At 44.8% G+C, this 18333-nt stretch overlaps 1 protein-coding gene across 2 annotated transcripts; it reads right to left on the reverse strand.

The window, feature by feature from the left end:
* Nucleotides 1-68: 68 nt before the first annotated feature.
* Nucleotides 69-15154, reverse strand: LOC122942164 (7-methylguanosine phosphate-specific 5'-nucleotidase A-like). Of its 2 annotated transcripts, XM_044299667.1 has the most exons (10): nucleotides 14903-15154; nucleotides 11068-11166; nucleotides 9449-9518; nucleotides 9308-9354; nucleotides 8619-8704; nucleotides 7405-7494; nucleotides 7151-7313; nucleotides 5504-5704; nucleotides 3048-3198; nucleotides 69-1006 (listed from the first exon to the last, which is right to left on the reverse strand). In XM_044299667.1, exons 1-9 carry the CDS (start codon nucleotides 15050-15052, stop codon nucleotides 3088-3090), a joined length of 1017 nt encoding a protein of 338 aa, XP_044155602.1. In that variant the 5' UTR covers nucleotides 15053-15154; the 3' UTR covers nucleotides 69-1006; nucleotides 3048-3087. The 2 variants fall into 2 exon arrangements, with proteins under 2 accessions (XP_044155602.1, XP_044155601.1); XM_044299666.1 differs by having other exon boundaries at nucleotides 69-3198.
* Between the last annotated feature and the right edge of the window lie 3179 nt (nucleotides 15155-18333).

Consider the following 18333-nt stretch of genomic DNA (forward strand, 5'->3'; position numbering starts at 1 on the left):
CTTCTTTTTTCTTTATTACGTTCGTCATTTGACTACCATGCTGTTACAAGATACACAGACAGGGCAAAGATAGTAATCAGTTTTATTAAAAGCAATGCATTTTGGAAAACAAGATAGGGGTTAGAGGTCCAATATGTACAGAGGTGTTAGAATGTGACTGTACCTACACCCTAACACTGCACATGGGACATATAGTTGATAGACTTTAAAACCAGATAACAAAGGATTATTCTACTGTGGGGGATGGGAAATGGGCCTATGCCTCAATTTAAAGAGATGGATGGACACAAATCGTGGGAGCTATGATATGAACAGCTGGTGAAAGGGTCTCAGTATAAGGCTAGTCATACATGGTGGCTTTTAGATGCTAGTGCTGGTTGATGGTCCCCCTTCCACCAGCATGGAGAACCTAACTAAAAACAAGAAGTGGAAAAGTAGGACATTTTGAGATAAGTTTTCCTATGATGGAACAGCTTCTATACAAGGACGTAACACTGACCAAAAATCTATTGAAGGGGTATTCCCATCTGAGACAATGGAAGTATAATTGCTAGGATATGTCCCCATTGTCCGATAGGTGTGGGTCCCGCACTTATACCAAGAACGTAGCGGGGAAAGTGTTTGCTGGAGGACCCCAGGTCCGGCCACCACCAAGCGGTCTCCCTATAGAAGTGAATGGGAGCGCACAACGCTTGAGTGGCCACTGCTCCCATTCACTTCTATGGGCCTGAAAGAAATAGCCGAGCCAGAGCTCAGCTAGTTTCGGCAACCTCACAGAAATGAATGTGGGGCGGCTGAGCATGCGCAGTATATGCCCCTATTGTCTGAAGTGGGAAAACCCCTTTGAGTGAAGCACCTGTAAACACAACCTTCAGAATGCCCCCAGTTGTTAGCGAGACAGTAAGAAATCATATGGTGCAGTGATCTCATAACAGACTACACATGTTGGCATGGATGACAGCCAACGGTAAGGTCCAGGCATAGTCCTTTTTTGGCTGGTGGGGCCCTAGGAGAAAAAGATAAAGAAGTCCTGTTTCAGATTACCTTCTTGTGATAAAGAATACCTGCAGAATTAAAGGAATTGCACAGGACCCCTTTTAAGCCTCATGCACACAACTGTATTTCCCAGTCCGCAAGCTGCGGATCTGAAAAATATGGATACCTGCCGTGTGCATCCCACACTGTCCTTGGTTCACATTATAGAAATGGCTATTCTTGTCTGCAAAACAGACAAGAAAAAGACGTGTTCTGTAATCTGCGGAACAGGCCCAAGGATGCGGACTCGTTTATTTCTACGGGGCTGCAAAAAAATGCAGACAGCACATGTATTTCATGTATGTGCTGTCTGCATCGGTGGGGCTGTTCTAGCTGGACCAAAAATATGCTCATGTGCATGGGGCCTTATCGTCTGGGTGAAAAAGAAGCACATCGCTCAAATACTGATGACCTATCAAGAGGATAGGGCCTCAGTATTAAGATCTTGGAAAACCCCTTTAACCAGTTAGAAATCAAGATGAGCACCGCTACATCTCTACATTGGTTGCCTTGCAGTATTCTCGGTCTCACACATGGGCACAGAGGTAGGTTTATAGTTCCCAAATCTTTGGTGGGTAATGGAGATGCCATACAGCAAGCTGGGAAAACATCACTTAAGAGGTTAGAAGCCATGTGCCGTCTATGCGTTTCTTTGGTCTATAAGTGTAGGTTTCCTGTGTGCGTACAACTACACCTATCATTGTACGGCAGGGGCTTTATAAAGGAAGTCTGTTCCTTCCCTATAACGCATTGGCCCAGATTTACTAATGTGTCTGCATCTAAAATCTGTCTAAAAAGTAGTGCAAATTGACACAATTAGGTCTCTCACACACAACCATATTTTGGGTCCATGGCTCATCGGCATTTTTTAAGGATTACAGGCGGATCCATTCATTTATATGGGGCCGCAAAACGTGGACAGCACACAGACACGGATCTCATCCATGCGGCAGTTCTGCAAGTTATAGAGCATCCTATTCTTGTTCTATAAATCGGGACCAAGGAAAGTAAGGGATGCACATGGCCAGTACCTGTTTTTTTTGTGGATCCGTGGTTTGTGGACTGCAAAATGGCAGTGGCTGTATGCATGACACTAGGGTTCCTACACCTTTTTTTATCTTGCCTGAAAAGGGGGTGGGACGTGGTCTAATATTGCGAATGACATTATGCTCTAAAATTGTCCCACAATTCTGTCTCACAGTAAGCCAACCGAGGGCTGGTATAGCGTCAGAGAAAGGCGTCAATCCCTGCACCAGATTTAGGCTACTTTCATTGTCAATGGGCACAAAACTGAACAAACCATAATGAAGTGCACCAAAATGCATTCCATTCCGTTTTGTTGTGTTCCCACGCCGGACACAGAATCGCTGCAAGCAGTATTTTTGTGTGCGGCGTGGGAAAACGAAGAAACCGGATCCATCAATAAAAAACCTGTAAGTCACTGGTGCCAGATCTGGGTTTTTTTCTGACACAAAAAAACCCGGATCCAGACCTCATTGACTTTAAATGGTTTTAGTGCCGGATACGGTTTCTTCAATTTCAATATAATACAACAGATCCGTTCTGAACAGATACAGCGGGTTGTATTATTATAATGGAAGGGTTTTGCTGTGGTTTTGAGATCCCAAAACTGGACAGCAAAAGCACAGATGTGAAAGCAGCCTCATCATCTAGACTGAGGCAATGTAATAAATCTAGTGCAGGTCTAGACCTCCTACCTTTATGCCATCTATAGGATTAGCAAATCTGCCCCAGAGTTTCCTGTAAATCTCATGCACTGCGTACAGGACATGCTATCTAAGCATCCACAAGGTGGCGCAATGGTGCAGACTCAGCCTCTTCTCATGTAGAACATCAGATACAACATAAACGTCCAAAGTGATAAACCTCTTGTACATCTTCATGACAGTGACATCCACATCCCCCGCTTAGTACGGCACATTTTAGAAGGGTCTTGGTAACAACAATTGAAGTCAACGACATCCCTATGTCATGATGGAAGGAATCCGTACCCGCTTGAGGATTAATGGAGTTCTAGTGTGCTGGAATTGATCAGTTCATGGCAGTAATGAAGTTGAGAATACCGTTCGCCACATCCAGGGTTTCGTCCCTGACCAGGACAATGTCATAGGACTGTAAAAACTGATTTGTCAGCTGCTCAACCTGTAGTGACAAATGACCCACAATGAGTAGTACGTAGAAGAAAGATACTGTTCTGCTACGTTCTCATCCTGGCCCCTTTATGTGCATCACAATTTTGCATTGGCTTTAGCAGCAGCTGCCTAGCATTGGCTATTAAAGTTAATTTTTAGTTTACTTTCACACCTGCGTTCGATCGGATCCGTTCTGAACGGTAGCCTGAGCGGATCCGTTCAGACTTTACATTGAAAGTCAATGGGGGACGGATCCGCTTGAAGATTGAGCCATATGGTGTCATCTTCAAGCGGATCCGTCCCCATTGACTGCCATTATAATTCGGAACGGATCCACTCGCCTCCGCACGGCCAGGCGGACACCCGAACGCTGCTTGCAGCGTTCAGGTGTCCGCTCACTGAGCGGAGCGGAGGCTGAGTGCTGGCAGACGGATGCATTCTCAGTGGATCCGCCTCCACTGAGAATGCATTAGGGCCAGACGGCTGCGTTCAGGGCCGCTTGTGAGCCCCTTCAAACGGAGCTCACGAGCGGACACCTGAACGCAGGTGTGAAAGTAGCCTTACCCTGTACTCTTAGGCAAGTTTCACACTGGCTTTGGCTTTCCGGTTTTGAGATCTGGCAGACGATCTCAAAACCGGAATTAAATGGATCCGTGCGATTTAATACATTCGGATGAATCAGTTTCGGCTGGATTTGGTTGTATTAATTTTAAACTGAACAAACCGGATCCAATATGAAAATCCTTGTAAGTCAATGGGGGCCAGATCTTTTTTTTTTTTTTTTCACCCCCCAAAAATAATAATAATAATAATAATAATTAAACACTGATCTGGCACCATTAACTTACATTGATTTTCATGCGGATCCTGTTTGTTCTGTTTTGAAGACCACACACAAAACCACAGGTTGCAGCAGTTTTGTGTCCGGTCACAAAAAAGCACCAAAGTGGAACAGAATATATCCTGATCCGTTTTGTCCCCATTCATTGTCAATAGGGACAAAACTGATCCGCTTTGGCCTGGTTTTGAGATCCTCTGCCGGATCTCAAAACCGGAAAGCAACAGCACAAGTGTGAAACAGGCCTGACACTCATAAAATGTTGTGGTGCGATTCTTAATGAAATGTAATATCTTGGCCAGTGGAGGTCTACTCTTTGTTCCCCAAATTTTTATAAAATCAGAGTTTATTTGAAGCACTTTAAAATGGCATACAGGAGGAGATGACGCGTTTCGGGCCTCAACCAGAGCCCTTAGTCAGAGTCCAGTCTGAGGCCTGAAACATGTTGTGGCGAAACCAACCTCGCCACTGGGTTTTGGAGAGGCCTGTTTAAAAGCCTCTTGCCTCAGGATTATGGCCCATACTAACTTTTAAACCCCTGAACCTATTCAAGTGAATTTTGGATACGTTTGTCCCCAAGTTATACTGGTTAAATTGGTGTAAGTTATATGTATGGACAATGTAAACTCACAAAGTTGTAACAATTTATAATAAGTAACTTGTCAGCTTGGGAAAAATATGCTGGGTGTGGTTCTATTGTCCCATTGTGTGTTTAAATGGTGATGTCTGTCCTGTTGTCTCCACATGTGTATTGGCGATTTCCCTTTGTCCTGAGAGATAATTGGATTGCTCCTCGGTTGTCTCCAGGACAGAGAGGAGGAAACCATGATGCATTGTGGGGATGTGTTGTATCTGTCCTGTGTCGCAGTCTCCCTTCTGGTCCCCTAGGGGCGTGAACGATTGGTTGGTGTACTTGCATTGTATGTGTTGTAATATACTGATTGGTTGTATTTCAAAACCCTGTGGGCAGTACTATGTTTGTGGTTTATGAATAAAAGCTGCTGTACTTGAAGTACAGTCAGTTCCTGTTTTAACCCTCAAAGTGAAGTGTCGTCTCATTCTTGGGGGGAGGATTTATGGTATGCTGTTCCAGTTTGACTGATAGAAGCGTAAACCTATTCGTATGGTTTCCTATTCCACTGTCTACAGCATTCATATGCTTGGAGAGGATTTATCTGCTTCTTCGGTTCGGTGATGGTGGTGTCTGCCAGAGTGCTTGGAGACCTCAGGAAATGCTAGGAGCATCCAGCAACGGAGGTACTCAGTCGGGGTGCCAGATGATCCGTTACACATATCCTTACCCACTGTATGCCATTTAAAGTGCTTTGAAAAAACTAATTGGGATTTGATGATAAGTCATGGTGCTGAAAAACTTTCTTGGACCATTTCTGGATTGATGCCCCTACAACTTCCGTGACACACGACTTTAATGCAGATGATCATTTTACCTTCTATAATTCTACTGTTTGATCCTCACCTTGTCATTCAGGAAGCCGATCTTAAGAATGTTCTCCACAGCTGTGACTCCTTCAGACATTGTGAGGTCGCCCAAAGTATCTCCCAGGAGCAGGATATTACTGCGGTGGCTGATCTGCTGGAAATACTCAGTATCTCTCAGGACAGAGTTATTCTTGTTATAGGTATGAATTATTTCACCCTTAAATCCGGTCATGACACCCTAGAAGGAAATGATTAAAGGGCATCTGTCAGCAGTACTGACTATGCTAAACTGCTGACAGCACTAGGTATGAACTGCGGAAAGCAAGATAAACATCTCTTGTGAAGACTTATATGTAAATATAACGTTTCATTCTGCCAAGTTCTGCTCCTGCAAGTGCCCAGGAGGGGGAGCTTTGCTGTTAAGTGCTCTCTGCACTGATCTGCTTCACAGCCCCTCTCCTCTAAGTGACAGCTGTAATGTCTTCTGGTTGGATGCTACAGCTGTCACTCAGAGCAGAGGGGGAAGAGCTGTGAAAGCTCTGCCACCTTGGCACTTGCAGTAGCAGAACCTGCCAGAATAAAACTTCATATTTACACTACTCCGGATGATAAACGCTTACAAAAGCCATGTTAGTACTGTTTCCCCAGCCCCTTCGCATTGCCGTCAGAAGCTTAGCACGGTCCAACCTGCTGACAGACTCCTTTTAAATGTACAGAATTACATCAATCCTATCCCAGTATGAAGCCACCAGAACACATACATTCTCATCACCTGTCCTGAATATACATGACCTAATACACAAAAATGTGCGTTTTCTTCTCCTAGTACTAAATATACAGGATATGTACATCTGCATTCCTCATATATGAGCACGAAGATGTGTTCTCCTCCAGGTGCAAAGACATCCAAATAAAGGAACACATCTGGCAAAACCCCTACCATGTATTATGTCAAGTGCCGGACCTGAGAGGGTAGAACATGACCGAGATGATTTTCTGGTGCTCTTTGAATCTCTGTGCCGTGCTCCGCCCCTTTGGCACTGCATTATGCAAAACACAATCAATACAGGGCTATAAGTATCTATACTTCACTCCCCAATAGATGTCTACATGTAGAGGGGGCATGTAACACTCACCTTTTCCAAATTCACAAAACTTTCCTAACCCTCAGATCAACTCTGCTCTACCTAACCTCTCCGCCTTCATGAGTGCAAAATCAGCATCATGGAGTTTCATCCATAGTGCTTTTACATGACACAGCAACGTCTGACACCAATGGGACATGTTACCTGGTAAAAACGTCACCGTGGTCGGCAGAGATTAGACTGAGGAGAACGAAGAGAGTAGAATGCCTATATTTTACACTCATACAAACTACATTTTATATCTTGGAAGCCCCCCTTTTAATAGCACCTGACTTGGCTCTACTGACTCCGTTTTTATAAATACTTTTATTCTGGTGCATCTTTTACCTCGTGCTAATCCTCTGCTATTCCTCCTAAAAAATGTGTAACTAAATTTACAACTGGGCTTTGTCATTCTTGTCAGCACGGTAGAGGAACAGCACCATACCGAGTTCCACAATTGTTTTCTTATAGAGAATAAAAGTACTTACAAAACCACACATCTCAAGATAATGGATCCTCTTTAAGACAAACCCCTCTCAGCCCCACAGGTCACTTACTTGCTCATCAAAATCCATGTAGTTAGAGACCACCTTTATATTGGGGTGATACACCCCGGCCTGGCGAATAATCTCCTCCAGAACATCACCGATCCCAGCGGAGAAGATAAAAAGAGGGATCTCACTGAGGTGCAAGGTGTCAAAAAATGCCTCAAACCCTTCCCTGGAAAAACACAGACACTTGGAGGAAAGAGATATGTCGAAGGGGAGACAGTGGAAGAGGACGACATCTATATAGCAGAGCACTTCTTTACCTTAGCCTCGCCTGTGACTCCTTCACAACCTGTGACAGCATCTGCTTCTCAATCTTCTGTGCACAGAGCAGAGTGTGAGCTTTACTCCACCTGGAAAACACAGACAGGTCAGGGCACACAACTCCCACCCAATGTATCCCTGAAGGTCAAGGGTTAAATACATAACCCCCGCAATAATATCCAGTATGTTACATTGGTTTAGTGGTCTTCTTTCCCTGCACTGGAAGAAATATACGTATACATTTTTCCCCCCAATTCCACCCCATTTGTCCTGCAAAAAAATAAGCCCTTATATGGATATGTGAATGGAAAAATAAAAAAGTTATGGTTCAAGGAAGATAGGGAAGAAAAAAAAATGAAAAATAAAAATAAATAAATAAAATAAAAATGATCCGGTATCCAAGGGGTTAAAACCACAAGCTCTTGTTGACGTATATACACTTGTGGTATACATAGTGTTGTTTTTATGTGTATACTTCTGCGTTTTAGGTGCAAATATTTGTTTTGAAGCATTTTTATTTTTATATTTTTTATTATTCCTGTTTGTCACAAAGTTACCTGAAGGTGGACACATTCATCCTTTAGGGGAACTGCAATCGTCAGGTTGTCTGCTTTCAGAAAATACACTTACTTTTCAAGGACTGTAATCCCTGTATTTTATAGGTAGCTCTTTTATGAAACATTTCCAGCATAAAACCATATTTTGGCGATTTTATGAAGAGATGTAATGTTAGGCCTATGTGGTATACATGAACTCTGCACATAACTTTCTGCTTGGATCACACTTTTACCCACTAATATCAACTTAGAAAAATTTTCCAGTTCAAAATGACACCAGTGTCTGTGTGTATAAATTTCTGAGCGGCATTTTGACAGTGTGCAGAGTGTCTACTTTAAAGAAATATATGGGTATGGGGGTAAGTATGATTTTTTAATTTTTAATTTTGTAATTCAGGTTTTATTTGTACATGTCAAAACAGCAAAAACTGTCCTGGTTACCGGAGGTGTAAAATGTCCAAAACACCAAATGACTGCCAAAGGGTTAAGGTCTACAGATACATTGGTTAAGATACATGTTCCTCCACAGCCCCTCTGGGGTTTTCAGTGCAACACAAAGTAGTGCTACAGAGAACAATATATTAGGGACTTGCTATTCAAGCAATGGTCTCACTATCCTGTAACACAGATTAACATTTATCAGACGTTCCTCTCACCATTCCACCATGAGCGGGAACTTTTCTTGACTGGTCCGATCTGGGTCGATCTCAAGGGGGTAGTAGATATTGAAGAGATCCTTCAACTACAGGAAGGATAAAACATTTAGAATACATATCTAAAAAAATGACACCAAAAATATCGAAACCGTTAAAAAGATATCCCCATTGAAAGGTGTCTAAGAAAACCTATAGGGTCACCTGTCTAATGAGACTCGAGCTTCACTGTACCCAAGAAGCATAGCATTATATTTTACACACTGTCATCACTACGCCTATGACTAAAAGGCTGAGAAAAGGACCTCAGAGTTGTCTTACGTCAACAGTCACATACACAGAACCGCATGTAGTCCTAACAAAATGTGCCGTGACACTGTACCTGGTTCTACAGAACCAGCCGATTCATGTTGCATGACCTCCAAGTCACAAGACATTTAAATGTGTTGTGCAAGATTAAAAAAAAACTAAAAACTTTGTAACTTTTAAGAAACAGTGCCACTCATGTTCACAGGCTGCATCAGGTATTGCAGCTCAACTAAACTGCAAAACCAGACACAGCCCACAGCCAGCCCTGCATTAGGAGATGCCTTTTTAAGCTTCTAAAACCGCTGTAACTGCCATGTAGGTATTTATGGGGAGGAATTCCAAGTATAATTAATCCTAAACTTCCAGGTGAACCCATGACCTACCTTCTTCCTGCAGTCCTCACTAATCATCTTGCTGTTGTCAATAATATCTGTGTAGGAGAGATGGCATGAGATGTGCAGCAGGTATAAAAACCACAGAATGTCACAGGAGGCCAGCAGGGGGCGATAGGCATATATACTCACTATAGCAAGTGGGACTCCTCTGTCCATTATATTGGAACCGGCTCAGTGTCATGTCAAAATCAGAGATCACCTGAAATATGGAATATGATAGAAATGAATGGGAGGACAAATGAGGCTCATAATGTATACAAATAGCAAATACTAGCTGTGCAGATACATGGAGTCTTCTCCATAGGACCTAAAATGTAGACATTCTGCTCCCACTGCGCTATATACACAGATCAAAGGCGCCCATTGGCTACAACAGGAAGGTAGTGTTTCAGCCACATTGCGGCTGCTATGTGGAAACCCAGCCTAAAACAGCTGACCGGAATAATGGTCAAGCATAAGGATGGACACACATGGCTAAAAATTTTAATGCTAGCTATGACAGAAAGGCATCAGAACACACGGGGCATCACAGCTTGGGGCCATGAGCTAGAGTGGCCATGCTGATGTTTGTCCACCACTGAACGCGCCTACAATGGACATTGGAGCATCAGAACTGGACCAATCACATTAAGTGCAAGTTCAGGTGTGTGTCTCTTACCCGGGAAATAGATGGCACCAGGATTCACTATTTGACGTTGGCAAGTCAGTGGAGGCAGTATGATGCTCTGGGTAATGTTCTGCTGAAAAACCTTGGGCCCGGCTTTCATGTGGATGTTATTATGACACGTATTAACTACCTAAACACATGCCTTCACGGCAGAGATAGTCCCTAATGGCAGTGCCCTCTTTCGGCAAGATAATAAACCCTGCCACACTGCAAAACGTGTTCAGGAATGGTCTGAGGAACATGACAATGAGCTCAAGGTGATGACTTGGCCTCAACTTTCTCCAGATCTCAATCCTTCTGTTGGATGTGTTGGAAAACAAGTCTGATTGATGGAGGTTATACCTCACAATTTTTCAGGACTTAGAGGGGTTGTTCAGCTTTGTACAGCTTTTCTACAGACCCCACAACGTGACGCGTCACCCATATGGCATATGACCACAAACCGGACGTTGACAAGGAGAGACTCGGGCGCACAGAGCCGACAGGGCAGCGAGGATCATGTAAGTACGATTACAACCTTGGGTCTGGCCATGCTGTGGAGTATGTAGAAAAGCTGTACAACCCCTTTAAAAGATCTGGTGCTCAACACTTGGTGCCATATACCACAGAACACCTTCAGAGCTCTTGTGGAGTCCATGCTTCCACTGTTCACTGCCACTTTAGCGGCATGAGGAGGACACAAAATTAGGCACTATAATGTTAAAAGGGTTTTCCGAGATTTTTATACTAATCAGTGGGGGTCTGATAGCGGTTCTCCCACCGATCCGCTATTTGAGAAGACCTTCTTGCAGCTCATTAAGCACAGCGCCGTACATTGTTTAGTGGCTGTGCTTGGTATCGCACTCAGCCCCATTCAAGTGAGCTGCGACTAGGCCACATGACCAATGAACATGTCGTCACTGACCTAGGAAAAGCAGAGCGAGGGCCGTGAGTGCTGGTGCCTAGTCAAACAGCAGACCGGTGGAGGTCCGGGTGTCAGACTGCCCGATCAGATACTAATGACCTCTCCAGACGACAGGTCATCAGTATAAAAATCTCAGAAAACCCTTTTAATGCTGAACTATGGAACCTTGTAACCGACCTGTAATTTCTTATCGCCTCCATTCTTTAATGCCAGGATCAGTTGTCTGACTTTTTCTGGGTCCTTCATGCGGACTGTCTCTTTGCTCAGCTCCGGGATCTAAGGAGGTATTAAAGACCTTAATTAAAACAGCAGATAATCTTGCCCGCACAGGTTGTTAGTCTGTAGGATGTTATGCATGTTCCTGAGGCAAACACGTCTTTTAGAAACCCTGCCAATTTGTTCCATTTTTGGCTGGGGACTGCCTGAAGGATGGGGCTTAGTAATCGTTTTGTCCTACTGCAGATAAGGGAGCATTCACACGACCGTGTTTTTCTTCCGCGTCCGTTCCGCAATTTTTGCGGACAATGCACAGACCCATTCATTTCTATGGGTCCGCAAAAATTGCTGAATGCCTTTCATTGTCACCCGTGTGCTGTCCGTTCTGTGTGTCCGTTGCTTTTATTTTAGAACATGTCCTATACTTGGCCGCAAATTGCGGTCCATGGCCCCATAGAAAGTCATTGAGTCCGTGAAAAACGATTAGCACACGGAAATGCATCTGTATGTCATCCGTTTTTTTGCGGACCCCTGGACTGAAAACATTCTAGGAAACCCCATTTCAGTTCCATTTAAGTTTTTTGCGGATGACACATGGAAGCACCACGTCCGTATTATACGGACTTGCGGAACGGAAACTGAAGACATACGGAACACAGGGATCCGTGATTTGCAGACAGCAAAACCAACACGGTCATGTGAATGCTCCCTAAGGCAGAAGGGGGGGGGGGGGTCCTGCTGCAGCCAGCTGTCTTCCAGCCAGTCACAGGACAGTGAGAAGTAAGGCGGAGGGCACGGCTGATCCCCTGAGACACCAGGGCTGTGGAGTAAGTAAGCCAAAGTTCTGACTCTCCTTCATAAATGGCCGATAATTTAGTAATTCATTTCCTGTAGTAAAATGGTGACTTTGGGCTTTCTCTTCTCAATCAAGCTACTTAGAACAAATTTATTGGAATACAATTTCTGAAATGTTCTAAATTCCTGTAATAAAATATGCATTTAATAACTAGAAAACACTGTTATAAACTTAATAATTCTAAAAAAAATCTATGTATTTGTCCTCAGAAAATGTTAGAAAAGCTTTATGTGTGTCCTGGAAATGTAGAGAATCACGTGCAAGTCTAAATGGGAATAAAAGAAACATGTAAAAAGTGGGCTGCCATGTAAGGGGTGTCTGGGAGTAAGTAACTTTTCACAGGTGCCCACTGCCTGCCTCCGCTATTGAAAGAGTCAGACGTGCCAGCTATCCGCAGCTCCGGTCCTGCACACTGGCTCTCCGGTCTGCGGCTTGTGTCATTTGTCCCCAGCACGGGCATGACCATCTGCTGCAGCCAATAACTGGTGACCACATGACCACTAAAGCCAGTCATCGGCTGCAGAGGATTATGCCTGTGCCTAATTAAAACGGGTGCAGGCCGGAAGATGGACACACGAATGCCAGCAAACAAAACCAAAGCGGCGGGGAGTATGATTCCTTCAATAGCAGAGGCAGGATGCGGGCTCCTGTGAAAAGTGACTTATTCCCCGATAACCCATTTAAGGGTCCATTCACACGTCCGTGGTGTATTGCGGATCCGCAATACACCCGGCCGGCACCCCCCAAAGAACTGCCTATTCTTGTCTGCAATTGTGGACAAGAATAGGACATGTTCTATTTTTTTGTGGAGCTGCGTCCCGGATGTGTGCTCTCCACATTGATTCCTGCCCCATTGAGAATGAATGGGTCCGCACCCGTTCCCTAAACTGCGGAACGGATGCGGACGTGTGAATGGACCCCAACGCTGTCTTCCTGTTCTGAGTTGACTGCAGGCATGCCCAGCAGAGAACGTCCTGCTCTTCACTACTGAGCATGTGCTGCACAGTTTCAGGCATTGTAACTAAGGGCTTGGCGCAGCATGAAGATACCTGAATATCTATCACCACTAGAACACCCTGCTTACCACAGATTATAGTATAGGGGACAGGGAAGAACATAGGAGAGGTGAGAACTTATTAGACGACTTTCACACTAGTGTTAAAGTTTTCCGGTATTGAGATCTGTCATAGGGGCTAAATACCGGAAAAAAACGCTTCAGTTTTGTCCCCATTCATTGTCAATGGGGACAAAACTGAACTGAACAGAATGGAATACTACAAAATGCATTCCGTTCCGTTTAGTCGAGTTCCCAGACCGGGAGCAAACTGCAACATGTTGTATTTTGCTTTCCGTCCTGGGAAAAACGGATTCGTCCCCGTTGACTTGCATTGAGGGTCATGACAAATCCATTTTGGCTATGTTAAAGAAATGTTATAGATAATACAACCGAATCCGTTCATAACGGATACAGATGATTGTATTATCAGTAACAGAAGCGTTTTAGCTGGACTCTGCCAGATGCAGCAAAAACGCTAGTGTGAAAGTAGCCTAATCTATCACCATTAGAACATCCCACTTATCACTGATCATAGTATAAGGACAGGAGAGGTGAGAACTGAATATCTATCACCACTAGAACACCCTGCTTAGCACTGATCATAGTATAAGGGACAGTAAGAGAACACAGGAGAGGTGAGAACTGATTATCTATCACCACAAGAACACCCTGCTTACCATAGTTTCTAGTATAAGGGACAGTAGAGAACACAGGAGAGGAGAGAACTGATTATCTATCACCACAAGAACACCCTGCTTACCATAGTTTCTAGTATAAGGGACAGTAGAGAACACAGGAGAGGAGAGAACTGAATATCTATCACCACTAGAACACCCTGCTTAGCACTGATCATAGTATAAGGACAGTAGAGAACACAGGAGAGGTGAGAACTGATTATCTATCACTACTAGAACACCCTGCTTACCATAGTTTCTAGTATAAGGGACAGTAGAGAACACAGGAGAGGTAAGAACGGATTATCTATCACTGCTAGAACACCCTGCTTACCATAGTTTCTAGTATAAGGGACAGTAGAGAACACAGGGGAGGTGAGAACTGATTATCTATCACCACTAGAACACCCTGCTTAGCACTGATCATCATAGTATAAGGACAGTAGAGAACACAGGAGAGGAGAGAACTGATTATCTATCACCACTAGAACACCCTGCTTATCAGTGATTTTGAAACATATCATCTTATATTGATAGAACATAAAATATACGTATGCTTAACATTTTTAAACTTTTCTAAATTTAGATGACAGTTAATTACACAATAATAACGACAGATTTTTTTTAAAGCTTGAGTTGATACATTTGTACCGACTCCACCCAAAACTAGCTTTGACTGACTCCACAACCCTCTGAGACACGAAGAGATTCTTTATGTATTTTTTAGTTGTAATTGCAACATGAGATTGTGGAATATAGGACCAAAAGAAAGGAGGTGGCTAAAGTGCACATGGCTGTGGTTCCGATGCGGCTCAGATGCGGATCCATTCATCTCAATGGGGCTGCAAAAGATGCGGACAGCACACCCGAGTGCTGTCCGCCTCCGCACATCCGTTCCGCGGCCCCTTGTCCATTTTGCTGACAAGGATAGGATACTTTTATAGAACTTTTTTTTTTTTTAAAAAGTGTCTTGCAGATCCGACGCACTTTAGCCCTCTTTTGCATATTTTTAGAAACACTAATTTTTCCTAAACCGCAGCAATGGATCAGGCAAAGAAAGGTATGGCAATGGTTTAGTCAGCAGGGTCAGTCCTACCAAGCATTATAGCTGGGTTAATAGGGTTGATGCTGCTGACAGATGGTCAGCTTTGTAAGGTGACGTCCCTCGCCCCATACCTGCTGCTGCCTTCACATCTATACAGTACTCACAAGCATGGCTCTTCCGCCTCGGAATCCTCTGCAGTCCCCGCGTCTGCTCACACTGTATATATGCAGGCAATAGAACTCTATGAGGATGGAGCCTGCAGAGTACAGAGCGCTCTTTACATTAATACAGCGCCCCCTAGTGGCGGAATGCATGCAGCCCTTATTAGGCCGGTATCACAGTAACCCCAGAGCGCTGGCTGATAACATCCACATGTGCCGCAGACGTGGAGCCAAGGCACGGCGGGTACGGCAGAAAACAACGCCGCTTCCGGGTCACACATAGTACTTCCGGGTGACATAAACACTGTCATTTGTCGCCAGTTACGGTCGGCAGCCATTTTGTTGGTTAGGGACTTGTAATTACCAAGTACGAGGGGCGTGTGTACTGAGATATATATGAATGTGCCCCCAGCATGAAATGTTCATGGCCTTCCCATAGCAACAAATCATACATGATTTTAAGTCATGGAAGCTGGAATTTGGTTGCTATAAGCAAGTTGAGCAACACTGACTTTTTCAGTCCTTAGGTCAGATTTACCGATACTTCAGTTTTCTGGTCGTCTCACTTCAGCAAACTGCATTTATCATGTAGAGGAAGTTAATACAAGGCACTTACTAATGTATTGTGATTGTCCATATTGCCTCCTTTGCTGGCTGGATTCATTTTTCCATCACATTATACACTAGACGTTTCTAGGGGTTACGACCACCTTGCAATTTCAACAGCCCTGGTCGTGCTTGCACATTATAGAAAAATGCGCCAGGCTCCAGCCTCTCTATTGTCCGGGACCATGAGAGTGTGCATAGGCCACTGCTGCTGGATTGCAGGGTGGTCATAACCCCTGGATAGGAGCAGTGTATAATGTGATGGAAAACTTAAGCCAGCAAAGGAAGCAATATGTACAATCACAGTACATTAGTAAGGCCTCTTTCACACTTGCGTTGTCCGGATCCGGCGTGTACTCCACTTGCCGGAATTACACGCCGGATCCGGAAAAACGCAAGTGTACTGAAAGCATTTGAAGACGGATCCGTCTTAAAAATGCTTTCAGTGTTACTATGGCATCCAGGACACTATTAAAGTCCTGGTTGCCATAGTAGGAGCGGGGGAGCGGTATACTTACAGTCCGCGCGGCTCCCGGGGCGCTCCAGAGTGACGTCAGAGCGCCCCATGCGCATGGATGACGTTCCATGCGATCACATGATCCATGCGCTTGGGGCGCCCTGACGTCACTCTGGAGACCCCGGGAGCCGCACGGACGGTAAGTATACTGCTCCCCCGCTCCCCGCTACACTTTACCATGGCTGCCAGGACTTTAGCGTCCCGGCAGCCATGGTAACCATTAAGAAAAAGCTAAACGTCGGATCCAGCAATGCGCTGAAACGACATTTAGCTTAAGGCCGGATCCGGATCAATGCCTTTCAATGGGCATTAATTCCGGATCCGGCCTTGCGGCAAGTGTTCAGGATTTTTGGCCGGAGCAAAAAGCCCAGCATGCTGCGGTATTTTCTCCGGCCAAAAAACGTTCCGTTCCGGAACTGAAGACATCCTGATGCATCCTGAACGGATTTCACTCCATTCAGAATGCATGGGGATAATCCTGATCAGGATTCTTCCGGCATAGAGCCCCGACGACGGAACTCTATGCCGGAAGAAAAGAACGCAAGTGTGAAAGAGCCCTAAGTGTGTAATGTCCCGAAGTGCCATTACCACTCCTTTTGGGGCCTTGCTACTTTATATCACCTAATGTGCTTCATGTCATCTTCTCATAATGTGCATATTTATGTTCATGAAACTGGTTATGTTCATGTAATAGCCTGGTTTACCAGTAGATGGCGGCAACATTGGCGAAGTTGGTTTCCCTGGAGAGGAACCTCCTAGTTCCATTCCAGCCCTCTCTAGAGAAGGAGGAGTTTAGTTTGTGAGTAAGTCTACCCTAGCCCCTAGTGGGGAGAGGATGTGTGAGGAGTTCGTCTGACTTAACCCCTGCTAGGGGAAGGCAGCAGGCCTGGTCCTGACTGGACAGGTTCTGTTAGCCCTACGCCAGCCTTATCACTAGAGGTTGTACACACCCAAGCATAAGTGAGCTTGAGGTACAAGAAGGTCCTAGGATTATAGTAAGAGACAGACTACAGCTAAACTAAGCAGAAGAGAAAAGTTCCTATTTACTCCAGCTAGCATAGCAGAGCTAAGGAAGCTACAGCATAGCAGACCTGAGATTGTTGCAGGGAAGTATTTGCCTGCCAGATTAAGCCAATAACTGCTGATACAGTTTGGAAATTGTTTGGATTACCGTTTATGCCAAGTAAAGCTGTGTTCAACGTTACTACAAGTCTGGTCTCCATTCCATCAACCAAGTTCAACTACCCTTTTTGCACTTGCTACGGACTACACCACCTCTGGAATCCAAGGATATCCAGGTAGGAACACCGTGACAAGTGTATACAACATCTGCATGGACTGTAGGCCATTCTACACCACTCTGGCAATCCTACCCTGGGTACCAACATTACCATCTACAAAGGGGACTCCATGTCCTTGTTGCGTAACCGCAGCTGGTGTCACGTTTACTTGATCTATGAGATGGACATATTTCGTAGAAACCTCCTAAGGGGCAAGGGATTCCCTAGACGCTGGCATTGTGCTGCTGCAAGTGCACTGTATTAACTTTCTCTACATGATAAATGTCTTCATTTGCTGAAGTGAGACAGCCCTTTAATGCCATCTTTGTGAAGACTCTGCCTCATTTTTTCCAACACATTCTAATTGGCAGAAAATGTTGCGAATCTTCAGTCACAAAGTAGGACTCTTTATTTGGCCTAGCATGCCTAGGTTACCCTCATTAGCAGGAGGATGCTGAACCGGTATCATATACGTCAACTCTCCCAGAGTCCCCTACATGTATATGGGTTCCCAGGACACAATTGAGCAGCTTCATGACTGGTGCGCCAGGAACCTGTCTGCATTTGGTGCTTTGTTTTGTGATGCAGGCGTCATCACACCATCTGCAACATTCGCCAGGACCAGGACTGACCAAAAGGGGCGAGGTCCGTATCGCAGGATGACATTGTGGGTCTGGGGACAAGGACAGGGGCACAGAGCATTAGACACTATATATGGAGGTGGCACAGAGCATGAGGCACTATGTACAGGGGGCACAGAGCATGAGACACTATATGCATGTTTTAATCTTACTTTCTTAAAAGGAGTTCTGCAGTTATTTTAAACTGATGATCTATCCTCTGGCCCAGTGACGTCACGACTGGTATCACTGGCCTGGGCGGGGACAAGCTCTGTTTACTTGAATGGAGTTTAGCCCCCCCCAGGCCAGTGATACTAGTCGTGACGTCACTGGGCCTGCGGTAAACAGCGAGAAGGCCGCGGCACTACTGCCAGCGCCGCTGCCTTCTCAAACAGCTGATTGGCGGGGGTC

The sequence above is a fragment of the Bufo gargarizans genome, chromosome 6 (assembly GCF_014858855.1).
Source record: "Bufo gargarizans isolate SCDJY-AF-19 chromosome 6, ASM1485885v1, whole genome shotgun sequence".
Lineage (NCBI taxonomy): Eukaryota > Metazoa > Chordata > Amphibia > Anura > Bufonidae > Bufo > Bufo gargarizans.